Source organism: Carlito syrichta, unplaced genomic scaffold (assembly GCF_000164805.1).
Source record: "Carlito syrichta isolate Samal-C Ts95f unplaced genomic scaffold, Tarsius_syrichta-2.0.1 Scaffold308051, whole genome shotgun sequence".
NCBI classification, from domain to species: Eukaryota; Metazoa; Chordata; class Mammalia; order Primates; family Tarsiidae; genus Carlito; species Carlito syrichta.
In genome coordinates this window covers 1,651,218-1,667,739 of record NW_007252147.1, presented here as the reverse complement: position 1 = coordinate 1,667,739, position 16,522 = coordinate 1,651,218, and the positions used below count along the sequence as shown (strand labels likewise).

The 16,522-nt window shown below is 37.7% G+C and overlaps 1 protein-coding gene across 1 annotated transcript in view; it reads left to right on the top strand.

The window, feature by feature from the left end:
- LOC103267205 (collagen alpha-1(XXIV) chain) overlaps window positions 1–16,522 on the top strand; it is a 104,308-nt gene that overhangs the window by 70,205 nt on the left and 17,581 nt on the right. Inside the window, exons 12-13 of the mRNA XM_021715929.1 lie at window positions 2,753–2,806; window positions 16,450–16,503. Coding sequence (XP_021571604.1) covers window positions 2,753–2,806; window positions 16,450–16,503 — 108 coding nt within the window. The remainder of the gene's footprint in view (window positions 1–2,752; window positions 2,807–16,449; window positions 16,504–16,522) is intronic.

Sequence of the window (16,522 nt, the reverse complement as noted above, 5' to 3'; positions counted from 1 at the left end):
AGATTAAACAACATACTTCTAAATATCATATTAGTTTAAAAAAAAAAAAGGGGCTTCAGGAGAAATTTAAAAATATTTTAAACTAAATGAAAATACAACTTATCAAAATTAGTGGGATGCAGTGCATAGTAGAAAATTTATAACATTCAATGCAAATAGTAAGAAAAAAGAAAGATCTCAAGTCAATAACCTATGCCTCCAGTTTTTGAAAGCCAGAAAAAGAAGAGCATAGTAAATCCAAAGTAAGCAGAAAAATAAAAATAATAAAAATCAGGGCAGAAATCATTGAAATTGAAAATGAAAAAACAATAGAGAAAACTAATAAATCAAAAGCTGGTTATTTTAAAGATTAATAAAAGTGGTCAACCCCTAACCAGGTTAGCAAAGGGAGAAAAAATAAATTGCTAATATCAGAAGTGAAAGCAAGGTTATTACTACTGATCTCATGGACATTCAGATGATAATAAATGGATATTATGAGCAACTCTATGCCCACAAATACGATAACTTCTCTGAAAATATGCCAGTTCCTTGGAAGACATTTTCTACCAAAACTCGCATAAAGAGAAACTGAAAATCAGAGTAGCCCTTTATTAGTTAAAGAGATGAAATCAATCATTAATAACCTTTCAAAACAGAAAGTACAAGGTACAAATGATCTCACTGATGAATTCTACCAAACATTTAAGGAATAAATGATACAAAATCCCTACCAGAGAACAGAAATAGCAGAACACTCCCAAACAAATTGTGTGAGGCCATTATTACTCTAACTCTAAAACCAGGCAAACACTTTACAAAAAAATAAAACTACAGACCAATATCATGAACATAGATGTACAAATCCTCAATAAAGTATTAGCAAATTTAATCTAGCAATGTAGAATTTTACATCATCATCAAATGGAATTTATTCCAAGTATGTAAGGCTGGTTCAGCATTAGAACGTCAGTTCATATAGTCCATCACCTCAGCAGGCTAAAGAAGAAAATATGGTATAAAGTGATGCAGAGCCTTCACATTATCACTAAATACCTGGCAGGCTCCCTTTAGCGCCAGCGAAATGGTGGCAGCCTCATAGGGCAGCTAGACCCAGAAGAGCAGCAGGACTCATGTAGCTGAACCCTCACAGATTACCTCCCCCAAGGGAAGGGGGAGTGTACCACAACAGGGGACCACCCTGTGAGATAAAGAAAACAATTTTTAAAAATTCCACAATTGGCCACCCCAACAGGAGCAACCTTATCTGACTTAAAAACAGCAAAACAAGAAATCAAAAGAGAAGAGTTTGCCCTTAAAGTTGAGGAAAAACCCGTGACAATACACTGGCAACCCCCAAAGCCTTAAGAAGTCAACATCCATAAAAAGACTTCCCAGATGTCAAGCAATGGAACCCCTCCAAAATGTCCTGACCCTGATGACAGACATATAGAATGGCTAAAATACAACATTCTGACAATACCAAATGCTGAAAAGATGTGGAGCAATGAAAATTCCCATTGGTGGTAAGAATGCAAAATAGGACAGCCACTTTGGAAGACAGTTTGTCAGTTTCTTACATGTGCTTACCATACAATCCAGTGATCACACTTCTTGGTGTTTACCCAAATGAGCAGAAAACTTATGTCCACACAAAAACCTACACATGAATGCTTATAACATCTTTATTCAGAGCTGCAAAAAATTCGAGGCAACCAGTATGTCTACTGTGATCAGACTGTGTTTTGCCAAAATTCCTAGCCCCTAAGGTAATGGTATTAGAAGATGGGATCTTTGAGAGGTGATTAGATCATGAGGGCTGTGGAATTCGTGCCCTTATAAAAGAGGCCTGAGAGAACTAGCTCATGAGAACACAGCTGGGAAGCACCATCTATGAAGCAGAAAGTGGCCCCTCACCAGATACTGAATCTGGTAGCATGTTGATCTTGTGCTTCCCAGGCCCTTGGAACTGTGAAAAATAAATTTATGTTGCTTACAAGCCTATCAGTTTATAGCATTTTATTGTGACACCCCAAGTGAACTAAGACAATATCTTTCAATAGACATATGGATAAACAAACCGTGGTACACCCATACAATAAAATATTATTCCAGCAATTAAAAATAAATTATCTATCCCCTGAATTGTACCCCACATCTTTATAGTAAATAAATAAATTTTTAAAAATTAAAAAATAAGTTATCTATCAAGCCTTAAAAATGTATAAAGAAACCTAAAAGCATACTGCTATGTTAAAGAAACCCAGTCTGAAAAGGCTACATGGTATACGATTCCAACTACTGGAAAAGGAAAAACTATAGAGACAGTAAAAAAGATCATATATTTACTTCTTAGAAATGCAAATTTGTTTGTCACATATTTCCTAGGAATATTAAGGAGAGGGGTAGTTGTCATACCCACTAGTTAAGATAACTTGTGAAAGCACTTAGCACAATATGTGATACTAGGAGCTTGATAAATGTTTGCTGAATGAATTAGTGCATTAAGGAATAAAAGAAAGAATAGTCCTTTTTTCTATCTTTTTCTTTTGATCCAAGCATAGCTTAATAATTGTATTAAAAAAGCACAGATTAATCAACTAAAGATATAATTTTTATGCAGAGTAAAGTAATATGTTGATAAATGTATTCTTCATTTATATAATTACGCATTATATAAATATATATTGTTATAAATTGCATATCTAGATGTTTATGTTTATTGAAACAGAGTCAACTTTTGTTCTCATACTTTAAATTTATTTTAATATAGGGACCACGAGGACTAAAAGGTGATGCTGGTCCTCCTGGAGAGATGGGCATTGAGGTAATTGATTCATGGCTCTTTCTTGTTCAATAGTTCTTGTAAGACTTTAAGGTAAAATGAGTACATAGAAGTTATGAAGAATTATTCTGTAGTATTTTGTCTTCTATTCAGAAAATAAAATCTTAAATTCCACTAAAAGTAGGGGTGATTATTGTATAAATCTAATTTTATGCATATAAAGTTCACCTCTAATAATTAGCTTATTGAAACTATAGAAGAAAAAGTAAACAAAACAAGCCCTTAGAGTTGACTTGGTAGCCTTTTATTCACAGATGTATATGTTCTTTGTAAAATAATATTGAGAAGCAATTCTATTTAGGAATAATAAGCCACATGTTATAATTATTTTTAAATCATTTTATTTCTGTTGTTTAACTGTAGCACTAAATAAATTAAACAAATTCTCTTTTCTCTTGCCTTCTGTGAAACGACTTTCTCTTGATTTTCCACTTTACCTTCTTATTAGCCTTTCACATTCTCAACATGAACTTACCCTTTTACTTCCTCAGCTTAGTCATAATATTATCACAGTGTCTTCAACTACCAATATTATTTTGATAGCTCTCAGCTTGATTGCGCTAGTTCATGTCTCTCTCCTCAGGTCCAGTTATTGATTTCCTGTTGTCTTCTAAAATATCCGCCTAGGTATTACTCAGAATCTCAAATTCACATGATCTAAACCAAGCCCATCCCTTTTCCACTGTTCTTTCTCTTCCTATTCTCATCTTAATAAAAGGTATCCCTTATATTCAGTAACCCCAAATCAAGAGTCAACCTAGACTCTTCTTGCTGTTTCACTCTCCAGTCAGCCATCTTTTCCCTTTGCATAAGCTTCCCCCCATTCTCTCTATTCTTTTTTGTATTATAAAGATCTGGGGAACAATTCAGGATTAGGTACACAAACATTGATTATGCAGGTACCCTTGTTGATGAGGTACACCCCTCCCTCAACTTTCCCTCAACTGCCAATCCCACCCCTGCTCCCCTGACAGTTTCCCACTATAGCCAATCCCTTTCTTATAGTATTATAATTTTTCAAGGTCCACTTATGAGTGAGAACATATGGTACTCTGTTCTTTCTTTCTGTGATAGATCACTGAGTATGATCGACTCTAAATCCATCCAAGTTGCTGCAGAGTTCATATGTTTGTCCTTCTTTATGGCTGCATAATATTCCATTGTGTATATGTACCACATTTTTTTTTTATCCAGTCCAGCTTCGATGGGCAACACAGTTGGTTCCATGTTTTTGCTATTGTGAATATTGCTGCAACAAACATGCATGTGCAGGTATCTTTTATGTAGAATAATCTAAGTTCCTCTGAGTATTTTCCCAATAGGGGAATTGCTATTGGAAGCATATGGAAGGTCAATTTCTAGTTCTCTCAGAAATCGCCACACTGTCTTCCAAAGAGGTTGTACTAGTTTGCATTCCCACCAGCAGTGTAGAAGCATTCCTTTTTCTCCACATCCTCACCAGTATCTGTTGTTTGTTTTATTAATGATGGCCATTTTTACTGGGGTTAGGTGGTATCTCAATGAGGTTTTGATTTGCATTTTTCTGATGATGAGTGAGGCTGAGCACTTTTTCATGTGTCTGTTGGCTGCTTGTATATCTTCTTTTGAAAAATGTCTGCTCATGCCTTTTGCCCACTTTTTAATGGGGCTGTTTGTTTTTTTCCCTTTGGCGTGTTTCAGTTCCTTATAGATCCTAAGTGTTACGCCTATGTCAGATGTACAGTTGGCAAATATTTTTTCCCATTCTCTTGCCTGTCTCTCTGCTCTCTTGATGGTTTCTTTTTCTTTGCAGAAGCTCATTAGTTTGATGAGGTCCCCCTTGTCTATGGTATTTCTTAAGGTACGGGTATTTAGGGTTCTGAATAGGAATTGGTTGCCAGTTCCAATTTCCATAAGGGTGTCTCCTGCGTTTTCTATGATTCTTATAGTTGGAGGTTTTACGTTTAGGTCTTTGATCCATTTAGAGTTAAATTTGTGTATGGTGATAGGTAGGGGTCCTGTTTCAATCTTCTGCATATGATCAGCCAGTTTTCCCAGCACCATTTACTGAATATGTTCCCAGTGAAGAGCCCCGGTGGTTGTTGTTGGAGACTGTCAAAGATGAGTTGGTTGAGAAATTGAGGCTTTGCTTCCAGAATTTCTATCCTGTTCCATGGGTCCATATGCCTGTTCTTGTACCAATATCAGGCTGTTTTGATTATTGTAGCCTTATAGTAAAGTTTGAAGTCTGAAAGTGTGATACTTCCTGCTTTGTTTCTTTTGCTAAAGATTGTTTTGGCTATTTGTGGTCGTTTATGTTTCCATATGAGTTTCTGTATTGTCATTTCCAGGTCTGAGAAGAATGATGCTGGTAATTTAATGGGTATTGCACTGAATCTGTAGATTGCCTTTGGTAGGATGGATATCTTAATAATGTTGATTCTTCCTATCCATGAGAATGGAATATTTTTTGTGGCTATTGTGAATGGAATTGTGCTTTTAATTTGAATCTCTGTCTGCTTGTTGTTGATGTATACAAATGCAAATGTCTTTTGCACATTTATTTTGTGCCCCAAGACTTTGCCAAAGTCCTTTATCAGTGGAAGCAGGTTTCTGACAGATTCGCTTATATTTTCAAGGTATAGGATCATATCATCAGCAAAGAGGGATAACTTGACTTCCTCTTTTCCTATTTGGATACCCAGGATTTCCTTCTCTTGTCTAGTTGCCTGAGCTAGGACTTCCAACACAATGTTGAACAAGAGGGGTGAGAGTTCCAGTTTTTAGGGGAAATGTTTTCAGTTTCTGTCCATTTAGCAATATGTTAGCTGTGGGTTTATCATAGATGGCACTTACTATTTTGAGGTATGTTCCTTCTATACATAGGTGTTTGAGGGTTTTTATCAAGAAGGGATACTGGATTTTTTCAAAACCTTTTTCTGCATCTAATATAATCATGTGGTTCTTATTTTTACATCTGTTGATGTATTTTAATTACATTTATGGTCTCGCGAATGTTGAACCAGCCCTGCATCCTGGGGATGAAGCCTACTTGGTAATGATGGATGATTTGTGAGATCCAGTTTGCTAGAATCTTGTTGAGGACTTTTGCATCTATGTTCATAAGGGATATTGGCCTATAATTCCCTTTATTTGTTGGATCTTTACCCAGCTTGGGTATCAGTGTGATGTTAGCTTCGTAAAATGATTTGGGGAGAATTCCATCCTTCTAAATTGCCTGGAATACTTTCAAAAAGATTGGTATCTGCTCCTCCTTGTACGTTTTGTAGAATTCTGCTGGAAAGCCATCTTGTCCAGGGCTTTTTTTCTGTAGGTAGTTTTTGTATAGCAGAGTTAATTTCCTGGTTGTTATTGGTCTATTTAGTGTCTCAATGTCTTCTTGTTTCAACCTGGGGAGGTTGTGTGATGTCAGAAAGTCCCCCATTTCATTTAAGTTATCAAGTTTATTTCCACATAGGTGTACATGGTAATCTCTGATAATCTTTTGTATTTCTTTGGGGTCAGTTGTAATTTGATCTTTTGTATTTCTGATGGTGTTTATTTGGACTTTTTCTCTTTTTTTCTTGGTCATTCTAGCTAGGGGTCCATCAATCTTGTTAATTCTTTCAAAGAGCCAGCTTTTTGTTTCGATTATATTTTCTATGATATTTTTATCTCCTGTGTCCCATGTTTGGACTCTTATTTTGGTGATTTGGATTCTTCTGTTAAAGTTGGGGTTTTGGTGGTCTTCTCTTTCCAGTTCCCTTAGGTGATTTGTTAGGCTCTCCACTTGTGATTTTCTGTTTTCTTGATGTGTGCTCATAGAGATACAAATTCCCCTCTTAGAACTGATTTCATGGCATCCCAGAGGTTTTGGTAAGATGTTTCTCATTTTCATTTTTTTCCAGGAATCTTTTAATTTCTGCTTTGATTTCAGTGTTGACCCAATAGTTCTTCAGCATCATGCTGTTTAGTGCCTATGTCTTTGTGGGCGTTGGGGAAATGCTGTTGGTGTTGATATTTATTTTTATTCCACTGTGGTCAGAGAATGTACATGGCAAGATTTCAATCTTATGGAGTTTGTTTATGCTTGATTTTATGGCCAAGGATGTGATCAATCTTGGAGTATGTTCCATGTGGTGATGAATAGAATGTATGTTCTGTGGTTGCTGGATGGAATAATCTGTAGGTATCTATTAAGTCCATTTGGTTGAGTGTCAAATTTAGGTTCTGAATCTCCTTGTTGATTTTTTACCTCAATGATCTATCCTATCTAGGGCTGTTAGTGGGGTATTCAAGTCCCCTGCTATAATAGTGTTAGAGTCAATATCTTTTTTTGGCTTACTTAGCAATTGCTTTATAAATACTCGTACTCCTGTGTTGGGTGCATATATGTTTAGGATGGATATTTCTTGTTGATGGATTGAACCTTTTATCATTATGTAGTGTCCTTTTGCATCTTTTTAAATTTTTGATAGCTTAAAGGTTGTTTTGCCTGATATTAAGATTGCAACTCCTGCCTTCTTTTGTGATCCATTTGCCTGGAAACTCGTTTCCCATTCTTTAACTTTGAGTCTTTGTGTGTCCCTTGAGGTGAGATGAGTCTCCTGGATGCAACAAATAATTGGGTCATGGTTTCTTATCCAGCTTACCATTCTATGCCTTTTCAGTGGTGCATTTAGTCTATTCATATTCAGGCTAATTATTGAAATGTGATTGTTTATTGCTCTCATGAGGTTCTTTTAAAGTTTTTTCTTTGTTTGTTTGTTTGTTTTCTTTTGGTTGGGGTTAATGTATGAGTGTGTTTTCAAGTTTCTTGTTGCACTGTATTCTCTGTTGATTTTGTGCTCTGCTGTTCTTTTGGGAAGTGTGTGGTCATTCTTTTTAAAAATTTCTTCTGTGCTTAATACCTTTTTAAGCATCTCCTGTAGAGCTGGTCTGGAAGCTGCATAATCTTTTAGGGATTGGATGTCTGGAAAGGATTTTAATTCTCCAAACCTGATGAAGCTGAGCTTGGCTGGATAGGAAATTCTTGGTTGAAATTGTTTATCTTTGAGGACTTTGAATATAGGTCTCTGGTCCCTTCTTGTTTGTAGTGTTTCTGCCAGTAGGTCTGCTGCTATTCTGATTGGTTTTCCCTGGTAGGTAGTCTGACCTTTCCCTCTTACTACCTTTAGAATTTTTTCTTTTGCGCCTACTTTGTGTAGGCAAATTACTATGTGTCTAGGGGTTGGTCTTCTCATTTGATGTCTTGCGGGGGCGTTCTCTGTATCTCTTGTGCTTGACTGGTCACATCTCTGGTGAGATGAGGAAAGTTTTCTTGGATTACCTCCTGGAGTACTTACTCCAAGTTGTTCTCCATGTCCTTTCTTCTTCTGGAATACCAATCAGGCATAGATTCAGCCTCTTGATATAATCTCACATCTCTTGTAGGCTTTGTTCTTTCTTTCAGAGTCTTTTTCTATGTTTTTTATAGATCGGGTTAATTCCATGTTCTGGTCTTCAAGTTCTGAGATTCTTTCTTCAGCTAGATTAATTCTGCTTTCCATGCTTGTCATCTTGTTATTTATTTCCTGGATGAAATTTTGTATCACCAAAATCTCTGTTACAAATTCTTTCAGTGTTGCATCTTGTCTTTCTTAAGTATTATTCACTCTTCCCATCCATTCCCTAATCCCTGTCATATTCTGGGGCCATTCATTGGTGACTTCCATTGTCTGGGCACCAAGGTCTGATTTTTCAGGAGTTTTGTCTTTGGCACATTTGAAATTGCTTGAGGTCTTCCTTTGGTTTTTCCTCATTTGTGACAGATCTCTTGTTTTTCTCTTTAGTTCTCTTATTCAGTGTCAATGGGAGAGGCTTTCCTTTCTGATGTTTGCTCAGTCCTCTGTTCTTCCCTGATCCAGGTTCTGGATTTGTTCTTTTTTAAAATAGGATGGTGAATGAGAAGCTTTGCTGTCGTTTGTAGTTTTTGAAATTCAAATAAAGTAAGGGATGGGGCACTAGGATTCAGAAACTACTTGCAAATTACAGTGTTCACTTATTGTGATATGTATTCCCTGAGACTCACTCCCTATCACCACTCTGTATGACGATGCAAAGCAGAAACCAGTGCAAAAAACAATTGAACACACACACAGACATACACACACACCCCAAAATAAACTGGAATAATAACAAAGTGAAACAAAGTAAACAAGAACAACAAAAAAACCAATAAAACTAAGCAAGCACATACACACACACACACACACACACACACACACACACACACACACACACACACACACACACCTAGCATACATAAAGTGAATGGAGAAGAAAAACAGAAAGACCAAAGGGAGAAAAAAAAAAAAAAGGAATTCAGGTCGAACCCTCATACATATATTGATACACACCTTAAACTATAAAAAAATGAAAATAAACCCGGAAGGACAAAAGAGCAAAACCAAGCCAACAACAACAAAATTGAAAGATGAATGCTCAATTCACATACAAATATAAACAGAAAATGACAAATAAAAGAAGAAACAGAAAAAATATTTGTGTGGGGGGGAGCAGATCAAACCCTCACATACACATTCATGCACAAAGGAAAATATTTTTAAAATAGATGAACTGACAAACAGTCAGAAAATTATTTTAAATGTTTTAAAAAATTGAAAATCAAAAAGATAATCCTGCCCTCTTGTGGCAGGCTCTGTAATTGTTCCTCTAATTGGGTCTCTCCTGCAGAGCCACCTCTCTCACTCTCTCCCATCAACAGGGAAGGAGGAGGGGCAGTGGAGGTGGGTGTGGCTGCAGTCCTCGCCTCCCACTCTCTATGGTCAGGGAGATCTCCTCCATAGGGAGGTACGGGATTGTCGCTTCCCCACTTGTACTGGCAGGGGGTGCTCCAGCCAGGCCTATCATAGAACAGAGTTCTCCTATTATGACTGACGTCCAGTCTCCACCTGGGTTTGTCCCTGTGAATCGTGGCCCATCTGTGTGGGTCTGACGTTCAGAGGATTGCTGGGGAGGAGATTTGGGTCAGCCCCAGACTCACCACTGCTCTTTTTGGAGTCCTTCCTCATCCTTTTCTGGCCACACGCTTTGTCCAGCGACTGGATTAGGGTAGGGGGTAGGGCACCTGGAACTCAGCACTCATCAGGTCCCTCCAAGTCTGTGCTTTCAGGATATTCCCTCTGGGTCATGATCAAGCCCTGAGTCGGTTGATCGGCCAGTCACAGAGATCAAGACTGTTGCTCCATGGTGAGCGAGTCGGAGCACTTTCCTGCCCTGCCTTTAAGATGGTGGCGGGGTGCCTCTCTTGTCCTCTTCTGTGGGACTTTGCCTCTGGACTCCCTCCACACCCCCTACTGCCAGTGCCCTGCCAGGCACAGATGTGGTGAGGCAAAGCCAGGAGCCAGCAGTCTCTCTCCTGCTGCACTGGTGAGGGAGAGCCTGGGGTGATATTTTCTCCCCTCCACTTTTGTCCATTTTTTAAAAAATGGCGCTTGGCCTCTGCTACCTGTGAAGAGCCAGGGATGAAGCAGAGAAGCTACAGCACCAGGGGCCTGGCCACTTGCTCAAGAGCCCCCACTTAGACAGTCCAGGGGGGGTTTGTTGACTAAAAAAAGAAAAGAAAAGAAAATGGCACTCAGCTTCTGCATCCCAGGAATCGTTAGGATCCAAGCCCAGCACCAGGACAGCCCTGACCGCTAACTCCCTAGCCCTGGCTCAGTCAGCCACTCACAACCACTCGCTCACTAGCACGTACACAAAGTTTTCCATACACTCACTCACACGGGGACTCACACAGTCCGACTGGCTTGCTGCCATCTTCCCGATCTCCCCCGTTCTTTCTTAAATCCATTTTTCCCTTTTTGTTCCTACTGCCAGTGTTCTAGTCCTCCACTTCTTTTATTCCAATGTGCATATGATGGTTTTATTTATATGTATATACACACACATATACATATATTATTATTATATATATATAATTCTAAACAATTCAATTTATGTAAAGTTCAAAACCAAGAAAAACTAAAGTAAATATCAGTGGTGCATGCATAGGTGGTAAAACCATAAAGCAAAACAAGGAAGAAGGAAAGGAGCTGTGATCCGTACGATAGGTAATTTTTTATGTGCCAACGTGACTATGTCACGGTTCCCAGATATTTAGTTAAACACCCTTCTAGATGTTGCTGTCAAGGCTGTTTTCAGATGTTGCTAACATTATTTATTTCTTTATTTTAATTTCAATAGCTTTAGGGGATCAAATAGTTTTTTGGTTACATGGATGTGTTGTGTAGTTCTAGCTCTCCACTCTTCCACCATGTCTCCTTCGAACCCTATCATTCTATCAGTTACTTGATGCCAGTTTCTCTTTGCTATATCATTCATCTCCTTGAAATTTTTCAAGCATTCTCATTGCCTTTAGATAAAATGCCAATTTCTTAATATGATAAAAAATGTTCTACATGATCTAACTTCCGCAGACCTGTTTAACCACGTCCCCAATTCAAACTCCTTTCCTTCCCCATGTGCTCCGGGTTTATTGACCTATTTTTCATTCCTTGATTAGACCATGCTTTCTTACCGCCCACTGTGTACCTGCTAGGAATACAAGAATGACTAAGATAAGGTCCCTAACTCCTTCAATAATTTGTAATCTATTCCAAAAGATAGCCATGTAAAAGATCACTGTATTGCAATGTATTAGACCCGATGATAGAGCTATTGGCAGGGCAGTAAAGGAGCACAGCAATAAGCACTCAACCCTGCGTAAAGATGGGGGTTCGAAACCAAGAAAAACTAAGACTTACATGTATGTGTGGGACAAGGGAGGGGATAATGAGATTTGTGTTGATGAAGAGTAGGAGTCACATGAAAAGAGGGAATAAGGATAGTGGCATTCCAGAAAAGAAAGGATAGTATGAGCAAGAATATGCAACTATGAAGCAATATGGATTATTTGATGCTTAAAGTCAAAGTAAGGAGTGGTGATAATGAAATTGCAGGTAAGTGGTTAGATCATGAAAAGTTTTGCATATTCTGTTAAGAAACTTGAAATTTTATTTTATAGGCTATAGTAAATCAGATTGGTTTTATAAATGTTTGTTATGAATATTCTTCAGAACCTGCATATTTGTGAAATTTGGGAAAAGAAGTAAAAAGTATTCCCATATTTTAGGTCATGGGACAGGATGGATGGCAATACCTTTTCCTGAGAACAGAAAATAAGACTTTTAGGGAGGTTAAGGCCTTATAATCTGCTAACCTGCCCAATGTAAATGGCTAATGAGTGGTAGAGCCTGGCTTTGATGTGACTCAAGAGTTAATGTTAATGTTGTTACTTATACTATACCACATCCTTTGAGTCTAAAGACAGCTGAAGAAAGTCATAACTTATATGAAATGATTTGAGAAAGTAGGATAATAATTCGGTTGTGACAGGAGTAGATGACTTGAGTAAAATATGAATCAGAATAGTGATTGAGGATAATGAAAGAGGGAAATGCCCAAAGACAAGTAAAAGAGTAGATATGCATCAATAAAAGTCAAACTGAAGTAGGACACTGAATTTATGTTATATTAATAATGATGATGATAATAATACTTAACAATTACAGAGCACTTTCTATGTTCCTAACATTATTTATGTGCTTTATTGTATTAATGGATTCTTACAACAACTCTCTGAGATAGGTGCCATTATCCCCATTTTACAGATGAGAAATCTAAGATGAAAAGTGGTTAAGCAATTTAATCAAGAGTAACAGCCAGAAGTAGTAGAGCCTAGATTTAAACTTAGACAATCTGCCTCCAGAATCCATGCTTTTAGCCACTATGCCTCTCAACATGTAATGATGTCTCTTTGCACAAGACTGCAATTTTCCAGCATGTTCATCTGGGAATAGAAATAGCAAAAGCAATTTAAAGTGTTGATCCAGGGTTGATATTACAGAGGAGGTACCACAGAGATCAGCTACAGGATTCAACTTATGAAAGGATTCAAAGAGGCTAAAATGTACTAACAGATGATGAGAAAAAGGGGACTAGAGAAGGTCTATGAGATTAAAAGCAGTTTATTTTTTTTAACTTGACAGGTAACGTGGTATGTATTTATCATGTATGATATGATGTTTTAAAGGATATATACAATGTGGGATGATGAAATGTAGCCATCAACAGATGCATTGAATCACAGTTATTTTTTGTGGTGAGAGCAGTTAGCATGCACTCTCTTTATGTTTTTCAAAAATAGATTGTTAACTGTAGTCATCTTGCTGTACAAAAGAGTTCTTAAATTTATTCTTCTTATATAACTATAATTATGTTTCCTTTAACTATCATCTTCTCATCCACCTCTTCCCCTTGACCACTCTGGCTGTAGTAACCACCTAACTATCTACGTCTTTGAGATCAACTTTATAGATTCTACAGATGAGTGAGACTATATGGTATTTCCCTCTCTGTGCCCGGCTTATTTCACTTACTATAACGTCCTCCTTGTTTATTCATGCTTTTTGCAATTGGCAGGATGTTCTTCTTTTTTATAGGTGAATATTACTCCACTGTGTATATGTACTACATTTTATTCATTTACTTATTGATAGACAGACACTTAGGTTGATTTCATATCTTGGCTATTGTGAATAATGCAGCAATCAACATGAGACTGCAAATATCTCTTCAAAACATTGATTTTATTTCCTTTGGATATTGTCAAAATATCCATACTATCCAAAGCAATCTACAGATTCAGTGTAATTCCTATCTTCACAGAAAGAGAAAAACAATCCTAAAAATGTGTATGGAACCACAAAAGGCCCTGAGTAGCCAAATTAATCCTGAACAAAAAGAATGGAGATGAGGGTATCACACTACCTGACTTTAAAATATACTACAGTAATAACCAAAATATTGCAATACTGGCATAAAAACAGACACAGAGACCAATAGAACAGAATTGAGAACCAGAAATAAATCCACACATTTATAACCAAGAACACACAATGGGGGAATGAACAGTCTTTTCAATAAAAGGTGTTGTGAGCTCTGTATATCTCCATGCAGAAGAATTAAATTAGACCCTTATCTCTCATCATATACAGAAATCAACTAAAAATGGATTAAAGACTTAAATGTAAGACCCAAAACTATAAAACTACTCGAAGAAAATATAGTGGAAAAGCTTTATGACATTAGTCTAGCTAATGATTTTTGAGATATGACTTTAAAAACACAGGTAACCAAACAAAAATAGACAAATGAGATTGTATCAATCGAAAAAGACTTCCCTGCATCAAAAGAAACAATCAGAGTGAAGAGACACCCTACAGAATGGAAGAGAATCATTGCAAACTGTATATCTGACAAGGGACCAATATGCAAAATATATAAGGACCTCAACTCAATAGCAAGAAAACAACTCAATTAAAAATGGGCAAAAAGGCGGGCTCGGTGGCTCAGCCTGTAATCCCGCGCCTTTGGGAGGCTGAGGTGAGTGAATTCCCTGAGCCTGCGGGTTCAAGACCCGCCTGGGCAGGCGAGACCTCATCTCTACAATAAATCAAAAAAATTAGCTGGGCATAGTAGCGTGCGCCTGTAGTTCCAACTACTTGGAAGGCTGAGGCGGAAGGATCGCCAGAGCCCAGCAGGTCAAGGCTGCGGTGGCCAGAAGCGGCCACTGCACTCCAGTCTGGGTGACAGAGACTCCAACTCAAAAAAAAAAAAAAAAAAAAAATGGGCAAAAGACTTGAATAGATATTTCTCAAAAGAAGACATAAAAATGGTATGTGATAATGCTCAGTAATACTACTTGCCAGGGAAATACAAGTTAAAACCACAATGAGATTTCACCTCAATCCAGTTAGAACGGCTATTATCAAAAAGACAAAAAACAATAAATGCTGGTGTGGATGTGGAAGAAAAGGAACTTTCACACAGAATTATGGAAACAGCACGGAAGTTCCTAAAACAAACTTACAATAGAACTACCATATGATTCCGCAATCTCACATCTAGGTAAAAGCAGTTTTGAATATGGCAGATGTTCTGAGAGAATTGGAATCCTCTCTCAAAAGAGTTTTAATCATAGAATGACATATTAAGTTCTATAATTTCTGAGGTATGCGGTTTCACCAATAGCTTTCTTTCCCTTAAGTACTGCACTATTTTGCCTTTAATAACAGTGAAGGCATTACAAAGCTAACCCACAGAAGAACTGATAAAACAGTTCTTTAAAAATTGAGAAGCCGGGCTTGGTGGCTCAGCCTGTAATCCCACGCTTTGGGAGGCTGAGGTGAGTGGATTGCCTGAGTCCGCGGGTTCGAGACCCACCTGGGCAGCGAGACCTCATCTCTACAATAAATCAAAAAATCAGCCGGGTGTGGTAGGGCGCCGGAGCCCAGCAGGTCGAGGCTGCGGTGGCCGGGAGCGGCCACTGCACTCCAGTCTGGGTGACAGAGTGAGACACCAACTCAAAAAATAAAATAAAATAAAAATTGAGAAGACACCCTATCGCATGAAACACAGTAAACATTTTGAGACATTTTTAAAAATTGAGAAGGCAGTGGTGAAGGGAGGTAGCACAAGAGAACTAAACTTTTAGCAAGGTGATACCAAGCAGTATAAGTATACTTATTGAGTTATAAAAGTACTCCTAGGAGAACTGCAAACAAAAATTATTTTAAAAAGGAATTTCCTCTGAGGAATGGAACTGGGGCTTTTCATTATAAGCCCATCTATTCTGTTACGCATGTATAACTTCTTTTTATTTTGAAGAAAAAGTGAGTATGAATTGCAGAAACTACGTCAAATGGAAAACAAAACTTTCTCCTTTCAGAAATATGGCATAATGATATAAAAGGTATTTTAATCTCTAATAATTATAAGGAAGATTATTATTTATGGATCAGAAACATTGAAGAATCCCTAAAAGATAGAAAACAAACAGGAAAGAGAGGGAAGGAGGGGGAGAAAAGAGAAGATAAGGGAAAGTGGAGTAGGTAAGGTGAGGAAAGAGGGGGAAGGAGAGGACACACATAACATGTTCAGAAAGAAGATAAATGTCTCTAGAAGACAAGAGCATGCATAATAATCGGAGGAGCTCAAGGCCTGGAGGTTGCAAGAAGTTGTATGTTTTCAAAGTAAAAAAACCAAAAGCTTCCCAACAAAACTGGACCCGCTCACAAAAGAAGTCTGGAAAAGAAGCTCCATGTATGTGCGAGCGCGTGTGTGAAATTCATCTCTTATTTGTCTGATATTTTTTATAAAACCAGTGAAGAAAAATGAATTTTTTAAAAGTGGATTTAGGAAGGCACAACAGAAAGGAATAGGGAGAGCAAATGGGAGGAAATGCAGAGAATGGTCAAAGTAGAAAATTAGAAGAGGAAGTAGGAGGTAGTTTGTTTTTCATTCTTTCACCAAAGTTTAAAGGGTGAGAGGAAGGATTGGAAGAATGGTCTTAAAAGTCCTGATTTTAGGTGAAGTTGTTTTGGCATTTGTACCATTAAAGGGTACCAGATAGTACCCTTTAATGGCACAAATAATCTTATGCCATGTAGTTTATAAGAGCGCAGCAGTGACCATGAGCTAAATATTACCACCATCTTCTTATGAGGTTTGTCTTGATAATGTTTCAGTTTATTCTCTTGTAGGGACCTCCAGGCATTGAGGGAGAATCTGGTCTGCAAGGCGAGCCAGGTGCAAAGGTAACCTTCCTAAAGGATA